The sequence below is a fragment of the Stenella coeruleoalba genome (assembly GCF_951394435.1).
Source record: "Stenella coeruleoalba genome assembly, chromosome: 9".
Classification (NCBI taxonomy): domain Eukaryota; kingdom Metazoa; phylum Chordata; class Mammalia; order Artiodactyla; family Delphinidae; genus Stenella; species Stenella coeruleoalba.
Window position 1 is genome coordinate 20,587,127 of NC_137155.1, and position 18,061 is coordinate 20,605,187.

Below are 18,061 nucleotides of genomic sequence, written 5' to 3' on the forward strand. Positions count from 1 at the left end.
AAATTTCCAGTATAACCTGGAAAATTCTGAAATTTATTTAAAAGACTTATTTTTTAAAAAACAATTCAACTATTTTGTAAGAAAATTTAAGTGTTATATTCATGTAGAAAGATCCTTTTCTTATGGCAACTGATTTTTGTTCACTTAAGGGAACCTGTTGCTAAAATAGTAATGAGGAAGGGTGTAATATAAGTATAGTCATACACTCCTGCTGTGCAAGTAACCAGAGTGCTATGTATACATGTTGTTCAGTCTCCTTTTAGAAGGTGGAAGTCAAGTCCTTTGTATGTTTTTCTCTCTTGCACAGCCTAAAATGACGAATGTGTGATCTCAGTGGAATAAATGGCGTCCAAAGTCACAGATGCTATAGTGTGGTATCAAAAGAAGGTAAGTTGATAGTCAAAGCTTTTAACCTTTTAAATGTTTTTGTTCTAAAAACGCATGCTTTTTTTTAATACGATGGTTTTATGTCAAGTATTACTGAAAATAAGAAAGGTGGTGCTTAGAAATATTTTTCTCTACTTTTTACTCCACATTATCAAAGTAGCTAGATTAATTATTTTCAGTTAAAATATAAACCAAATTTCCAGGATTATGAATACAGTTAGCATTTTATGAAAGCATTAAATTTTTTCTTGCATTTCTTTTGAAGAAAGCTAGGTTAACAGAGCAGTTATAATTTTATAACAAGGGAAACTATAGTTTAAGTCTATTTCTTGTAAGTCATAATTCAACAGCTGAATCTTTTCAGTAGAATAAACCTTTGGAGACTGTATTTTCCAAACTGAAATATTAAATGTTTATTTTGATGTTGTAGGAATAGTCGTCATAACTACTTAACTAGCTGTGTCATCCTACGTTTCAAAATAAGCTTTACCAGTGTAATGTTTTCTTTATAAAGTACAAATTCTGATGCCTTTTTTGAAGATACAGTAAGCTGTTTATTCCTGAAGAGTGTTGTTTACACTCTTTAAAATGTATTGTTGTTTTATGTTTTATGTTTTAGCTTATATAGTGAATTATGTTTGTTTTCACATTTTAAAGCGTTTTTGATGCCTTATTCATTAGGTTCCTATTAACAAAGATAATTATATATTTAAAGGTTTTCCTATGTATGGGAAAATCAGACAATTTTAAAATTTAGTTAAATTGTAAATAAATGGTAAATTAGCACACTTTAAAGATTAGACATACCTAAGAATATAGTCTGTCTTTGGATGTGTCATTTCTTTTCTGGGTAGAACATACCACAGATATACCATATCACATTTTTCTCGTAAAGTAATGAATTGGAAGTATTGATGTTGATCATACTATTAATTCAATCTTTTATGTTTTTATATTAGTGTCATCTTTACTTTTAAATTTCCAGTCAACTTAAAAGAAAGCTGAATTAAAGAAAACTATTTTTTTTCCTACATAGATCTTTGAAAGCTTTTCTCTTAATTTCTACTTATTAGTAAAAATTAGTAGTAAGTTAGTAATATTTAGTAATATTTATTAAACATTTTATCTATCGGACTTTTTAGGTTTAAAAATTTCAAACTTCACTGAAGATCATTTGTAGGTTGTGTTAGATTAATTGACCTTTCTTGAGATTGGAGAGTTTCAAATATTATACTCACATTCAGTTTTAGCACAGTAACAGCCTTCTTATCTGAGGGTCGTCTATCTAGCAGCTTTGGATATGTGCAACCAAAAAATTCTCCAGAGCAACCCTAACAGATAAAACAAATTATATCTAGCAAATATAATCACATATTATGTTAGAGAGTCACCAGAACCATTAACCAGATTTGATTTGCTTTATTGTTTTCTTTTGATTTTAAATTTAATTTTCTTGAAGAATACGTGTGAATACTTTGAAAGATTTGGTATTTCAAGACTTTTTGAAAACAAAAATAACAGCCCCTATTGGTACCCTTTCCTGTCCTTATCCAACCTCTGAGTTCTGCTCCCTGGAGGCAGTTGGTGTTTCAAAGTTCTGCTACTCATCATCCTGGTAGGGAGTAGGGGAGGGTGGGTTGCAAATATAGGGTGTGAAGTTGGGGTTTTCATAATTACTTTTCGGGGAATACTGACATTTGTGGGTAGGAATCGGATACAAAATATCATGCAATATTCTAAATTAGAGTTGGCAAACTTTGTCTGTAAAGGATCAGGTGGTAAGTGTTTTAGGCTTTGAGGGCCATAGGTCTCTGTGGAAACTACTCAACTCTGCTGTTACAGGACAAAAGCAGCCATAGACAACGTGTAAATGAATGAAATGAATGGCATGACTGTGTTTCAATAAAACTTAATTTACAGAAACCAGCAATACGTTAGATTTGGTCCACAGGCCTTAGTTTGCATACCTGTGCTCTAAGATAGCCTCATAGAGCTATCTTAGGGCACCAAAAAGAACTGCCCTGCTAAAAATGGAATAATGCCCTGTTGAATAACACTGTTTAGTTTTTTTTATGGTATTTACTTTTTTTTTATACATACCTACTTTGCCCAAGTTATAAAGGTGCAAAAGAAATTAAGTCATACAACCAAAATCAGTGACCAGATACCCATATTTATACCATAACTTCCTCTCTGTTTTCCCTGCTAGTTCCATGCTAAAACGCCATGAGGGAACAAGAGGGAGAAAGAACTATGGAAAGTCTGGGTCTCTGAGGCAGCCTTCAAATTTAAGATTATTACCTCTGCCACAAAGCAATTAATTGTCACTAAATAGTTATACAGTTTAGCAATCTGAGTGGTAACTGTTATTTAGAATCTACTCAGTTGTCTCCAGAAAGTAATGGGCAAGGGGCCCACATTATAGATGTTTTTTGTTGATTTTTGACTGTGTGATAAGGATTTAGCTTTTTTATGATTTCTTTCCAATCCCCCTACTGCATTCTCCCAGTGACTAAAATTTTGGTTAAATCAGTATTCAAGGCTTATGTTTGTGTGTGCAGTATTTAGAGCAACATCATGTAGTATCTGTGATAATATTTCCTGTCTGTGCAACAGTTTTTATGTTTTGCTTTGTTTTTCTAGTTCTTGAAAGTCTCTGACAGAACTGAACAACTTTTGTTGTAGTCAGTCACATTCAGGTATTCTACCAATTTCTTTTTTTTCCTTTCTTGGGAATGACCCTCCTAGAACTCTGTGACCTCCTGCTCCATTCTTGGATGGATTGTTCTCAAGTCATGGCTCTCATCTGCCATCTTGGTATTTCCTTTTATCATCAGCCTGAGAGTTCCTTTTACTGCTCTTTGGTCATATAGATTTGTGTTCCTCTTAAATATAGGCTTATAAAAAAAAAATCCTTTTCTTGCAGGAGGGACCCCTTCCAGGGCCTGAGAGTGGGCTCTTGTCCAACACTCGTAAATGAATTGTCTGAGGGGACACATGTGCTGACAAAGCAAGAGACTTTATTAGGAAGGGGCACCCGGGTGGAGAGCAGGAGGGTAAGGGAACCCAGGAGGACTGCTCTGCCACGTGGATTGCAGTCTCAGGTTTTATGGTGATGGGATTAGTTTCCGGGTTGTCTCTGGCCAATCATTCTGACTCAGGATCCTTCCTGGTGGCGCACGCATCACTCAGCCAAGATGGATTCCAGTGAGGAGGATTCTGGGAGGTTGGTAGGACATATGGACTGGCGTCTCCTATTGACCTTTCCCAAATTCTTCCAGTTGGTGGTGGCTTGTTAGTTCCGTGTTCCTTACCAGGACCTCCTGTTATAAAACAACTCATGCAGATGGTTATTGTGGTGCCTGGCCAGGGTGGGTGGTTTCAGTCAGTGTTTCCCCTAACAGTTATATAACATTTATTATGTACCAGGCATTTTCTAGATGCTTTACATATATTAACTAATTTAACATAGGTAAATGAATGAAATGAGACAGAGGGTCTGTTTCCTGTCTCTGGACATTAGTGGGTGAAGCTCTGTTGCCTGAAGCTGTTGTAATGAACTTGCTCCCCAGAAGGGAGCTTGACAGCTGGCCAAGTCTGGCAGAGTTGAAAGATGGAAAGGTCCTGAATTTTTCAGGACCTTTTGAGCCATGGAATTAATTAACTCTGGAATTGTCTTATCTTGGGACTTCTTACTGTATGAGATAATAAATCCCCTTATTTTTTCAGTCACTTGAAGTTTAATTTTATTTCCTTGCAGCTGAAGGCATGCTAAGTGATAACCAAGAAATGCTTTCTGATGGTATGTGGTTTCCTGTATAGTGCTCTTTTGCCTCTGAATGCTTATAGTAGTAGATGTAAAATTAAGATCTACCAAATAGAAGTACTGAGCCTCAGACAAATGGGTTTATCACAGTTTCTCTTTTAAGCTTTTTTTTTCCTTGAACCATATTCTCATAGGTACCATTAAATCTTTAATGTAATTTTAGACTACTGTGCCTTATAGTATGATATGGTTGAAAGAGCACTTGTATTCGATTTTGTGACATTTATCAGCTTGTAATATTGAATGTGTTACTCAATCTCTCTGAGCCTCAGTTCCTTCTTTTGTAATCTGAGGATGGTAGTGCTTCCTCTCTGTGCCTCACAGGGTTATGAAGGAGTGAATCAACCTTAAATATAGTTTTTAAAAAGGTTTTTAAATTGGTTTATGAATTGTTGAATAAATATGAAGTATCACTCTTAAAAATAATACTAGTAATGCATCTTATGACTTGGAATATAGTAGATGAGACATTGGAGTGGTGGTCAGTACTCTGCAGTTTCTTTAATGACCAACAGGAGTATGTGCTGCACATACTTCTTCCATCTGACCAAAGAGGTGGGTATGTGACTAAGATCAGACCAGAAATGGTACCTTATTCCCTTGGCCACAGTGATGGGTCCAGGTAAATCTGATGACCCAAACTGTCCTTCTATAGTTTTTTTTGTTTTGTTTTGTTTTGTTTTTAATTAGAGCTGCTGGAAAAGACTCTTTTGCTTCTTTCATTTAGGAACTTTCATTTAGAAGGATGAAAGTCTAAGCATGTTACCACAACATGGAAAAAGTTTTAGAAGAGAATGAGAGAGCACAGAGGGTCGTCAGGAATAGGGAAAAAGCAGACAGCCACAGGCCAGCAGGTGCTCTTGTCCCTGGATTCATTCCACCCTGACATTAGCTTCACCCCTGACCTTTGAGTTGTTTAGCCAATAAATTTCCCTTTTTAAAAAAAAAAAGAAAAAAATATTTATTTATTTTTGGCTGCATTGGGTCTTCGTTGCTGCGTGTGGGCTTTCTCTAGTTGTGGCGAACAGGGGCTACTCTTCATTGTGGTGCATGGGCTTCTCATTGCGGTGGTTTCTCTTGGCACAGGGGCTTCAGTAGTTGTGGCTTGCAGGCTCTAGAGAGCAGGCTCAGTAGTTGTGGCTCGCGGGCTCTAGAGCACAGGCTGAGGAGCTGTGGCACACGGGCTTAGTTGCTCCGTGGCATGTGGGATCTTTGCGGACCAGGGCTCGAACCCGTGTCCCCTGAATTGGCAGGCGGATTCTTAACCAGTGTGTCACCAGGGAAGTCCTTAAATTTCCCCTTCTTGTTGCAGATAGTTTGAATTGGACTTTTACTTGTAAAAGAGAGTCCCGACTAATGCATAGAGAATATATGTTTTATTATGGTATATAATATATACACAAAACCACACAGATTATTATTTATTATATATAATATATTTTCGTATTTACACATATATTTACAAACTGAACAACTGCTTGTGTTCAGAACTGTTTGTATCCTGTTTATAAAATAGGACTCAGATCGAGAAACAGAATGTTACCGGCTTTACAAAACCTTCAGGCTCCCTTTTAGTCACAGCCTGACCCCTTTGAGAGTGACCACTGTAGGAGACAGTATATCTTCATGGTAACAAGAACATAGGTTTTGGGGTTGGAAAGCAGAGATTTGAATCCTTGTTCTTGAAAGCCTGTATAATTCTGGACAGATTGTGTCTCTGAATTTCACTTTCTTCATATATATAAACACTGACTTTTATATTTAAAATGATGATGATATATGCAAAGTGTTAGCAAAGTGCTCTACACAGGGTAAGCCTTCAATAAATGAGAGTTATTTCTATTATTGTTATCTCATATTCATACACTTATCAGAGGAATTGTTCCCCAGACTTATCAGAGTACTTTATTTCATGGATTCTAAAAATTCTCATGAGGCTAAAAAGATTCTTACTTGTAAAGGAGAAACCTAAAATGTCAGTCTTCTAATACCCATCCAATATTAGAACAGTAAGTATTTAGTTGATGTTTGTCTAACACTTGTACAGCAGAGATATGATTAAGTGTAATTTATAAGCCTTAACTTTCTTTGCTTCAATCAATGCACATGTTTTCCACCATTTCCTTTTCAATGTCACTTACTTGCCAAAAATAAGTCTTTTCCTAGCGTAAATACATTGGTTAGTTTAGTTACTGAAATATGTACCTTTTTACCTAAGATTTTTCTCCTGCATTTTGGTCATGAAGTTCTTAAAATTTTCCACCCTCACCCTCTCTCCAGTTTGGGTATTTCTAAAATAAATAATTTGAGTTTGAATTTTATTTACAAGGAAGAAAGAAACTATGCTATGCAGTAGTCAAGATGGTTTGACTTTAGAGATCATCTAGTTCCTGTTAAACATTTTGCTTTACAGTTGAGAAACCTGATGCCTGTAGATCTAATAACTTGATCAAAGTCATGAATTAATGATAAAACCAAAACTCAGATCTGCTGACTTTCAGGCCACTCTTTTCTCCTTTACTAAAGTTGCTTTGAAAAACACACTGAAGAAACTTTTATAAAATTCATTTGTTTAATTTGAAAGATTTTTTTTGAATGTTTAAAAGAGCTCTTCATTTAATCTGTAGATAAACCTTAATGAAGAATGTTTATGTTCCCATATTCGTCTTTCAGCTTCTGCAACTAGGTGCAGAACTTTCCGACAGCCTCAGTTGTCTCATCAGTATAAGAATATATATAGTACTAGTATGTACAGTATAAGATTGCAGATGCTTTCCAAAGCGCTTACCAAAGATTAGTACTTTAGCACAGTCTAAAGTACTATCTGGAAAAATGGTTCATTTCTTCCTCTGCACAGTTTTTCCTAATTCTGCATAGTGAAGATGAACAGTATAACTTCTGTAGGCATACCTGTAGTCACTCTCAGTAGCAATTTTGGCTACCTGGATTCTTGCAATTACAGCAAACCTTTTCTTGCCCAATGATGATAGTGGTCCAGGTCCCTCAGATTCTAATTCTGGGGAATCTGGACTGAGCACCCAGGAGCAAGTTATCTTAACTTTTTCTCCATATTAATTTTACCTTATATAGGTAAGTGGAAGGAAGCGAAACAGTTTAATGTGTTTGATTTTGAATAACTTAGATGTTTTATGATCTCATTTTTTATTTCACATGATTGAATGAGCAGCAATAATATGTTAGGTATTTTCTAAAATACAAATGTAACCAAGATATGTTAATACTCTTGGCATTAATTTAAATTGCTTTAAAAATATGATACAGCTTTTCATGCTATTTATAGTAAACTGTTAGAAATATGTAAACAAGGAAGGTACCGTAGTCTTGATTCCTAATATGTATGCATCATTTAGTTGGGGTTATGTTTTAGAATTATAAACCAGAGTATATCTTATGATAAATATTAAAAGAATGCAATTAAGGCATATACCTTCCTTCCTTGTCTCATGCTGCGTTATTAAGGAAAGGGAAGCATTAGGTAATTCATCAAAATGACATAATAGCTAACATTTTGAGCTCTTCTATGTCTGTTACTGTTGTTAGCTCAATATGTATTAGCACACTTAATCTTTACGGTTACCCTGTGGTTACTAATAATATTACCTATTTTAGATATTTTTAGAGCTGAGTAGATTGTACTTCAGGAAGAGTTTTGTATATTCTCATTTCCTTTTTTTGTGTGTTGAGAAATCAATATTTTATTTATTTATTTTTTTATTGGCGTATAGTTGCTTTACAGTGTAGTGTTAGTTTCTGCTGTACATCAAAGTGAATCAGTTATATGTATATATATATCCCCTCTTTTTTAGATTTCCTTCCCATTTAGGTTACCACAGAGCACTGAGTAGAGTTCCCTGTGCTATACAGTAGGTTCTCTTTAGTTATCTGTTTTACACATAGTAGTGTACATATGCCAATCCCAGTCTCCCAATTCATTCCTCCCCTTCCCCCCTTGGTATCCATAAGTTTGTTCTCTACATCTGTGTCTCTTTTCTGCTTTGCAAATAAGTTCATCTGTACGATTTTTCTAGATTCCACATATAAGCGATATTATACGATATTTGTTTTTCTCTTTCTGACTTCACTCTGTATGACAGTCTCTGGGTCTATCCACGTCTCTGCAAATGGCACTATTTCGTTCCTTTTTATAGCCGAGTAATATTCCGTTGTATATATGTACCACATCTTCTTTATCCATTCCTCTGTTGATGGACATTTAGGTTGCTTCCAGTCCTGGCTGTTGTAAATAGTGCTGCAATGAACATTGGGGTGCATGTGTCTTTTTGAATTATGGTTTTCTCCAGGTATATGCCCAGGTCTGGGATTGCTGGGTCATATGGTAGTTCTATTTTTAGTTTTTTGAGGAGCCTCCATAATGTTTTTCATAGTGGCTGTATCAATTTACATTCCCACCAACAGTGTAGGAGGAAATCCTCTCCAGCATTCATGTTTTGTAGGCTTTTTGACGATGGCCATTCTGACCAGTGTGAGGTGATACTTCATTGTTGTTTTGATCTCCATTTCTCTAATAATTAGTGATGTTGAGCATCTTTTCATGTCCCTCTTGGCCATCTGTATGTCTTCTTTGGAGAAGTGTCTTCCACCCAGTTTTTGATTGAGTTGTTTGGGTTTTTTTGATACTGAGCTGCATGAGGTGTTTGTATATTTTGGAGATTAATCCCTTGTCCTTTGCTTCATTTGCAAATATTTTCTCCCATTTTGAGGGTTGTCTTTTCATCTTGCTTAAGGTTTCCTTTGCTGTGCAAAAGCTTTTAAGTTAATTAGGTCTCATTTGTTTATTTTTGTTTTTATTTTCATTACTCTAGGAGGTGGGTCAAAAAAGGTCTTGCTGCGATTTATGTCAAAGAGTGTTCTGCTTATGTTTTCCTCTAAGAGTTTTATAGAGTTTGGCCTTATATTTAGGTCTTTAATCCATTTTGAGTTTATTTTTGTGTGTGGTGTTAGGGAGTGTTCTAATTTCATTCTTTTACATGTAGCTGTCTAGTTTTCCCAGCACCACTTACTGAAGAGACTGTCTTCTCCATTGTATATTCTTGCCTCCTTTGTCACAGATCAGATGACCATAGGTGCTTGGGCTCATTTGCTTTCTTAATAGGCCTGACAGCTTCCCAGCTGGCAAGGCAGCCATGGAGAGTCAGTAGAGGCAGAAGTATCTGACAATGATTAGGGGCTAAATGCCACCCTTCCCAGGTACTTCTTAGTGATCAGAGCCAAGGCAAAAGAATATAGGGTGGTTTTTGTGTAAGGATGTGAATTAAATTACTGATGGGTAAGGCCTCATTTGTCGAGCCAGTCCATCTGGTTTTGAATTGCTATATTCTGCTACTTACTGTTAAAATTTGTACAACCTAAATTTTTGTAACTATAAAATAGGGATAGCAATAATATCTACTTCATAGAATTGTGAGGATTTATTAAGTTAGTACATGGAAAGTGTGTCTGGCATTTGATAAATAATATCAAATGCTATTTCTTGTTATTATTATTAACAGCATTAACTGCCTCAACTGGCACTTAATATCTTTTAGTAACCAGGGGTGGGGCCTTCCATCCATGTTAGGGTCCCAGTCAGTTCATGCTACAGTGTAGGTGTTATTTTAAAGACAGATACCTCGTATGGACATCTTGTGTGATGTAAAAGGTTTTTTTCAATGAATATGACCCAATGCCAACACTTTTTTCACTTTTACTTTCAAGTTTCCCATAATTTTCATACGTGTATTATTTTTCAAACAATACTCCTGATACTGATGTTATTATTACATGATTTCCTGAGTGGAAGGATTGGGGGAGAGAGTTCTAGAAAATGGGAAATTTAATAATTTCAAACAAGTTACATATACATATTTTCAGAGGAATCCTAAAATTCCAAATAATATAAATTTAGCAGTTATTTGTACAGCATAGACAATTTCTTTATATTAACATTTTCGTAGTTGCAGTGAACTATAATTTTCACTACATAATGTTTTGATATCTCAAATCCTTTGGGAAGTAAATCCTATAAATATTCAAGTTAATATTAGGGCAATATTAAAATTAATAATCGAGAATATACACACACACACACACACACACAAAGCAGAAGCAGTCTTCTAGGTACAGGGATGGAAAGCCTGCTAGGAGTCAAAACTTAATGGAAAATTCTTTTCATTCCAAATTCTGACTATGTATATATATTTTTTCCTTTAAATGCTTGTCATGTTATTTTATTTAAAGAAATTTTACAAAAACATAGCTATTCCGTTTTTACAAAAGAGCTTTATTGACATGTAACTTAAAAGTGATAAAATTCACTTGTTTTAAGTGTACAATTCAATAATTCTTACTAAATTTATGGTAGTATACAACCATCACCACAGTCTGATTTCAGAAGATTTCTATCAAAAGAAATGTATTGCTCATTTGTAGTCACTCCTCCTTCCCATCCCCACCACCACGAAGCCACTGATCTACTTTTTGTATCTTATAGATTTGCCTTTTCTGCCATTAGTGTCTTTTGTGTCTGGCTTCTTTACTTAACGTGCTGTTTCTGAGTTTCACTCCTGTTGTAGCATGTGTGAGTACTCCATTCCTTTTTATTGCTGAGTAGAATCCCATTGTATAGGTGTACCAGATTTTGTTTATTCACAGTTGATGGACATTTGGATTGTTTCCACTTTTTGACTATTATGACTGGTGCAGGTATAAAGATTCATGTACATATCTTCATATGGACATACATTTTCATTTATCTTGGGATAATAACTAGGAGTGGAATTACCAGGTCATAACTGCCAAACTGTTTTCCAAAGTGACTGCTTCATTTTACATTCCCACAAGCATTATATGAGGATTTTAGTTTCTCCACATCCTTGCCCAAACCTGTTACTGTCTGTCTTTTTTTTTTTTTTTTTTTTTTTTTTTGGCCGTGCCGTGCGGCATGTGGGATCTTAATTCCCTGAATGGGATCGAACCTGTGCTCCCAGCAGTGGGAGTGTGGAGTCTTATCCACTGGACCTCCAGGGAAGTCCCATGTCTTTTTTAATTATAGACATTTTAGTGGTTGTGAAGTGCCATCTCTTGGTGGTTTAATTTACATAGTCATTTCTTTTAATTGATTATTTTGGTATTATAATTTTAATCTACAGTTTGATACAGTAAAACATCTATGGAATTATCCTATTCATGTGTTCCTTTGGTTTTACTAGACTGATGAAACCCTGTTCAGGGAATTTACAAGGTTGGCAGAACCTTTAAACCTGAAACAAGTTGTGTTTAGGGGGTAAATCATGCCCCATACCGCTTATAAAGTAGTAAAGTAGTTAAACAGTTCAGTTGAGAAGATATTTTAAATATATACATTTATGTTTCTTTTTTTTTCTTTTCCTCGCGCTACGTGAAGTGTGTTGGTGTGGGATCTTTTCTCTTCCAGGTTTGCGTTAAGACTTACATGCAAAGAAAGCAATAAAATTGGACTTTTAAAAAGTACAATCATGAATACAAAGGAAAAGTGATAGCTATTCTTGGGAATGTGATTGATTAGAAACAAATCTTGGGACTTCCCTGGTGGTCCAGTGGGTAAGACTCCACGCTCCCAGTGCAGGGGGCCCGGGTTTGATCCCTGGTCGGGGAACTAGATCCTGTGTGCGTGCCGCAACTAAGAGCCCGCATGCCACAACTAAGAAGTCCATATTCCGCAACTAAGATTCCACATGCCACAACTGGGACCCGGCGGGGCCAAAATAAATAAATTGATAATAATAAATATATAAGTGGAATGAATGAATAAATAAATATTAGAAAACCCAAATCTTGGCAAGTCAAAGAATGGATATATCTGAAATAGGTGGTATGTTTACTTAATTCTTATCTAAACAAGTAATTTGAAATGGGTTTTGCTACTAAGAGATAGTAGTTTCCACAGATTGCTATTATTTTGAGAAAAGAAAATCAAGATTTATCTTGGAAGGTAGCACTGTGTAATGGAACGCCAGCCTATGGGTATCTGTATCTGTAAATGAGATCCAAACTCTGTATCTTAAAAGCTGTCTGACATGGGCAAGTTATTTCAACCTCTGTGAGACTCAATTGCTTCATCTTCAAAATGGGGGTAAAAATGTTGACTTAAAAAATTTTTCTTTTATTGAAGTATAGTTGATTTACAATGTTGTGTGAATTTCTGTTGTACAGTGAAGTGATTCAGTTATATATATATTCTTTTTATATTCTTTTCCATTATGGTTTATCACAGGATATTGAACATAGTTTCCTGTGATATACAGTAGGTCCTTGTTGCTTATCCATTTTAAATGTCATAGTTTGCATCTACTAACCCCAAACTCCCAGTCCATCCCTCCCTCATCCCCCCTCCCCATTGGTAACCATAAGTCTGAATGTTTTTTGAGAAAGTTCTCACACAGAGTCTGAGAGTTTTAAAAATAAACATTCCCTTTCACTTTGACACAATTTTAATTTGTACCACATACAGATATTCTTGAGTCTTAATAACTTGAAAATCAACCAGGAGAAAAAAACAAAAAGCAGGGCCCTTGTGGTAAGACATGCTATGTTTGAGTCTGGTTCTTTGATTTGCTGTCTTATGACTTTGGGCAAATTATTGAACTTTTCTATGTCTGTTTAATTTTCTTTAAAAAATGAGGATTAAATGATATTGTATAAGTAAAATGATTGGCCCAAGCCTTCCTGTTTCATGGTTGTTGAACTAGTTGAATAATAATAGCAGGTGACATTCATTGAATGCTTACTATGTGCTACATACTGTCCTAAGTATGTTACCTGCATTTAATTATCACAACAACCTTATGAAATAGGCATTACTGCCATTATCCTGAATTTGTAACTGAGGAAACTAAGATTCAAAGAAGTCTAGTGGTTTCCCCACAGTCACATAGAGAATGCGTGATGGAGCCAGAATTTAAACCCAGTTGGAATAGGCTACAGAATCTGCACTCCCTTAACAGAGTGATTCTGCTCCTAACGTGATATCCAAATCTGGCCTATTTCTTCTGCCACTTTTCTTTCCCTTTGCTGTGGGCTCTCAGATGGTTGTGGGTGGTGGCATTAAATATGTCCTGTGTGTCTTGTCTCCTGCTTGGACTGTAATCCATGACAGAGCAACAACTGCTCAATAAGTGGAGCAGCAGTTACGCAGTTACTGTTTATTCATACAACTCTCATTTTAGCTTAAATGTATTTGCTTAGTCTATTGGAAGTCTTGTACGTATCCTGACTAGCTTGGTTTTGGTCATTGTTATTTAAGTAAGTTAATTTTTATAAATGCGTGTTTGGCTAGGAGAATTATGATCTGTGTTGTTGCTGAATGCCTTGTCTTGGACGAGGTGAGAAGATGAAGTTTTTTTTGGGGGGAGGAAGTTTTTTTCCTTAAGCTTGATGTATAAAATATGTGCAACACTGTTAGTGGTAAAGTGAAGACAAAGTAGAATTTATATTTGGCCTTTCACTGTATTTTGATGATTTAGAAGCTAAAGAAATGAGTCCTTATTTTTTTTAAATTAAGCTGTTTAAGTAATGAGTAGTTTTTAAAAAGTATTTTAAATAGTTTAATAATTTCTTTAAACTATTTAATAATTTCCATTCTAATTGTTGAAATAACATTTATTGAAAAATTCTAATAATTATTAATTGCGTAATGTTAAATTTTATAGTTTTGGCTGTAAAAGCTTTAACACCTGGGAATTAATGTTATAGGATTGTTAAATAGAACTCTAGTATTCACCCTGAGTAATGTGTTTTTGACCCTCTGATTGATAAAGTAAGGCATATTTGAATTATTTTCCTATGATTAATAATAGCAACTAATAATCTTTTTTTCCTCACTAGCAGGATCTTCTCACAATTCATGATGCAAGGTTAGGTTAAGTAGAAAAGTAGCAGTTAAATTATCTTTGCCAAGATGACTTCTTGGGGAAAGTTTTTAATTGGACAGTACCTTGATTAATAAATTCACTGAGAACACACTGCCATATACTAGCAAGTTGGAAAATAAACAATCTTCATAAATTATGCAGAGTGGTGTTGGTTTGCATTAACAGCAATGTTCTCGTTAAAGTTAGGCCAGGAAAAAACACCACTGTGTTCTGCTTCTACTTTTCACTACACACGTAAACTGTGCCAACAGCAGACAGCCAAGACCTGGGAAGGAAAGACAAACCAGGACTATGTTGGGCCCCTCAGAATTTCTAGAAACTTCTCTGTTGTATTAATTTTATTCACCTCTATTAGTCATCCATCTCTGTTTCTCCTGTTCACCTCACATTGGAATGGAAAGAGAATTTGACTGGCTCAGTTTGAGTCAGCTGTCTAGCCTGGGATCACTGTGGAGGAGGGGGTGCGTATAGGATCAAATTACACAGGTATGGTCCTTTAAAGTCCTCCTCACAGTATAGCAGGACTTCATTCCTTTATTCTTAGTGATTTAATGATTTTTCTTAAGTATAAATGAGAGGTGTTAAATCAACTATATACTTGCTTTTTAATCTTTAGGTTACAGATTACAGCTGCTAATTAAAGATGGGGGCTTGACACTTGGGGCCTGTTGAGGACCCCTGATATTACACTGTATCACTAGCTCTAAGGGTTAATCTTTTTAATCTCTTGAGGACTAAAAGGGAATACCAAGAGAGCATTCAGGAGAGGTAGTCCATGGCTGCTTCCTTCTGCCATATGGCTAGCCCCTACTGGTTGCTACAGAGGCCAAAGAGCTGATGAGGGCCTTCTCTCCTTGGCTTCTTCCAGAACTTGGAGTTCTCCCAGTTCTACCACAGAGCTGTTTGCCAGGTTCCCTTCCTTCCATTCCCTCCCTTTCCTGTGTGAATCAGTTGAATTCATTCATCACCGCCTAATGCAACTTAAGTTACCCGTCTGCCGCAAGAGTCCTGTATGAAATGTTGTTGTTTTCTTGGGCACTTCAAATATTTTAGCATTTTGCCTCTTTAACTCATTTTTTCCCTTGATATTCTAGGACGTAGGTATCTATCTGCCCTTTTATAGTACTAGAATTTCTGACAGTTTTGTTATTAAAATTTCTGTTATATAACTCATAGGAAAAGCCTTATTTATTTTTATAATGAGACAAATTGACTTTGAGAAGTGGCAGTTGCTTTCGTAATGACTTGCCCCCTCTATCACAGTACTTTTCCATGAGAAAATGTATTCAAAACTACCTAGCCCAGTACCTAATATGTGATGCTACTCAGGTGATATTAGCTTCCATTTCCTCTTGATTTTTTTAATGATGTTTCAATCATAGTTTAAAAGTAATACATGTCTATAATACGAAAAGTGGAAAATGCAGGTGAGTATAATAAAGTCACACAATTACCCTACTGTTAACATTGTGAATTTTCCCCAACAAAATTAGGATTATATTGTATTTAGGTTTTTATTTACTGTTTTCATGTAAAGGTACTTTCCCATGTCACTAAATACCCTTTTAAAACATAATTTTACAGAGTATAATATTGTTATATAAATATGCCATAATTTATTTATTAAACACTTCTCCTATTTACATATAGCGTTCATGTCATTGAACTAATAATCTCTTCTTTAATAGCTTTATAGATAGAGATTTTTGAGTAAACAGAGAGGAACATTTTCAGGCTTTTGAGACATCAGTCCTTATATATGTAACCAGTCTCCCATCTCCGCTGCCATACCATCCCATTCAAGCTCTTTATTCTAGACCTTCTTTGTCTTTCTTGGGCTCTGCCACCCCACATGAGCATATCCTCCAAGTGGATGACCTCCTCGCCCTGCTGCTCTGGGTCACTCCCGCATGTGGTCACCCTACTTACCCTGCTTAGGCTGTGATTCCCCTAACCCCACAAGGTGCCCCTCTACACTCCACTTTGGCTGATACCCTGCCCTTGTCACCCCTATGTGTCAGACTCTCTGACACCCTGCTTTGGGTCCCCCATGACTCTGCCCCCTCTAATGGCTGTAGTACTGAATTGTTCAGGAGAAGCAGGGAGAGAGAAAGGAAGCTGTACGGTTTGAAGACATACTGAAGGGCCTTGCCAAGTGCATAGCATCATGCTTGGCATATTGTAGGTATTTGGTGGCAGGGTGTGTGTGCGTGTGTGTTTGTGTATCTAATTCTTCCCCTCCTGATCCTGGACTGTTGAGCCTTGGTGGTGAAAGAGAAAATACAAACATAACTCAGCTGACTCCCAGCTGACTGCTTCTAATACCAACTCAGCTGCATTTGCTCTTCCTGGAATCCCTACTCTAAGTCACTCTAGTTGGTACTGTATTCTGTCTCCCCGAGTGGTTGTTTCTTACCTTCTTTATTGTCACCCATCTCCCAAACTCCCCAGCTTCCATGTCTCAGCTAATGACTTTGCCTACTATTTAAATGAGATTAAGATTATTTGACATGAATATGTTTAACTACATAACGACTTCAAAATGTTTCAGTATTTTTAGCTCTCTTTACCTTCTTTCTTGAAACTCTTTCCTTGTTTGCTATTTATTATATATACTATATTGCTTTTATATACATAAATATATATAATGCTTTAATTATCATATATATTAATATAGTATATAGTCTCTTCCTACCTAATTTTTCTAAGTCTTCTTACCTAACTTTGATACTTCTCCCCTCCAGTTGCATCTTTATCCTTCTTAACATTTTGTTCTTATTACGTTATTCTATTTCCCTAGATTATTAAATTGACCACATAATATCAAAACACCTAGTTTATGCTGCTGAGTTCCAAATTTTTTACCTTCCCAACTCTCTGAACTCAGACATAATTCCTAGCTGTCTTAGAGCTCCAACAGCTTTTCTCAAACCTGTTTTTTTATTCCATGTCATGGTTAATGATCCCCATGAAGCTCCAGGTACTTAAGCCAGAAATGGTCATCTTTATCTCTTTCCCATGTCCCCATACCCAGTAAGTTTCCTATTCTTGTACATTTTACCTCACAAATACTGCTCATTTTCAGACCAACTGTTGCTGATGTATAGTGCAATAGTCCTTATTTCATTCTGCTTTGAATTATAACTAACTGAATATTTTTTCTTTGGATTTACAATTTCTTAGAAGCAGATTCTACCATGATCATCTGTCTTTGTTGAATTAAAGAATACTCTTCTTTTTTTCTAAACTTGAATCAGTGTTTTACTATATCATTAACTGGCTTTCCTTAGGCAATAGGAACTTGGTCATGATTCATGATTTGATTATATGTATGTGGCCTGTAAAACACTCTTCTTAGGGTTAACGCAGGGAAGAGTGGTTTTAGATGATGCTTAGCCTGACACAATCTGTGGGAAGAGATTAAATGCCCTTAACTGTTATTACTTTTAATGAATGGAATCTTCGCTAATTAACAAGATTTTAGTATCTGAGGATGTGTTTTCAAACTTTGATGTTTTGATCCAAATGCCAGAGGCCAGCTAGATATATAGTATTTTAAAATGGATTGAATTCCAGAAATCTGTTTTCTTCCTTTAAAAATTATATTCTCCACCCAAAAAGATCTTAATCTTTAAAAAGTTTTTTTTATTTGCCTTCTACTTAAGCAGCTTTGCTTTTCTGTAGTAATACTTTTGGTTATGATATGATTCTGCTAATAATTGATAGCAGAAGAAATAAATGACAGTTGAAGCAAAGAGATTGCAAAGAAACCTCTTTGCTTATAATTATTCATATTTTTTCCATGACTTACACTTCTTTCCCCAGTTAGGATACAGGTATCCCTGGCTTTTTGAAAATTTGTTTCACACCACTTTGCTTTTACAAAAAGCCTACGTTGGTACCTGTTTTTGCTACCAGA

The 18,061-nt window shown here is 35.7% G+C and overlaps 1 protein-coding gene across 10 annotated transcripts in view; it reads left to right on the plus strand.

Annotated features, from left to right (window-relative positions):
• The window catches only part of PHTF2 (putative homeodomain transcription factor 2), a 160,824-nt gene that overhangs the window by 30,314 nt on the left and 112,449 nt on the right, over positions 1 to 18,061 (plus strand). For all 10 annotated transcript variants that reach the window (XR_013829764.1, XR_013829765.1, XR_013829766.1 and 7 more), the window contains exon 2: positions 308 to 387. Coding sequence is in view for 2 of the 10 variants with exons in the window: in XM_079931556.1 (XP_079787682.1) it covers positions 343 to 387 (45 nt within the window). In the remaining 8 variants the exon portion in view is untranslated. The remainder of the gene's footprint in view (positions 1 to 307; positions 388 to 18,061) is intronic.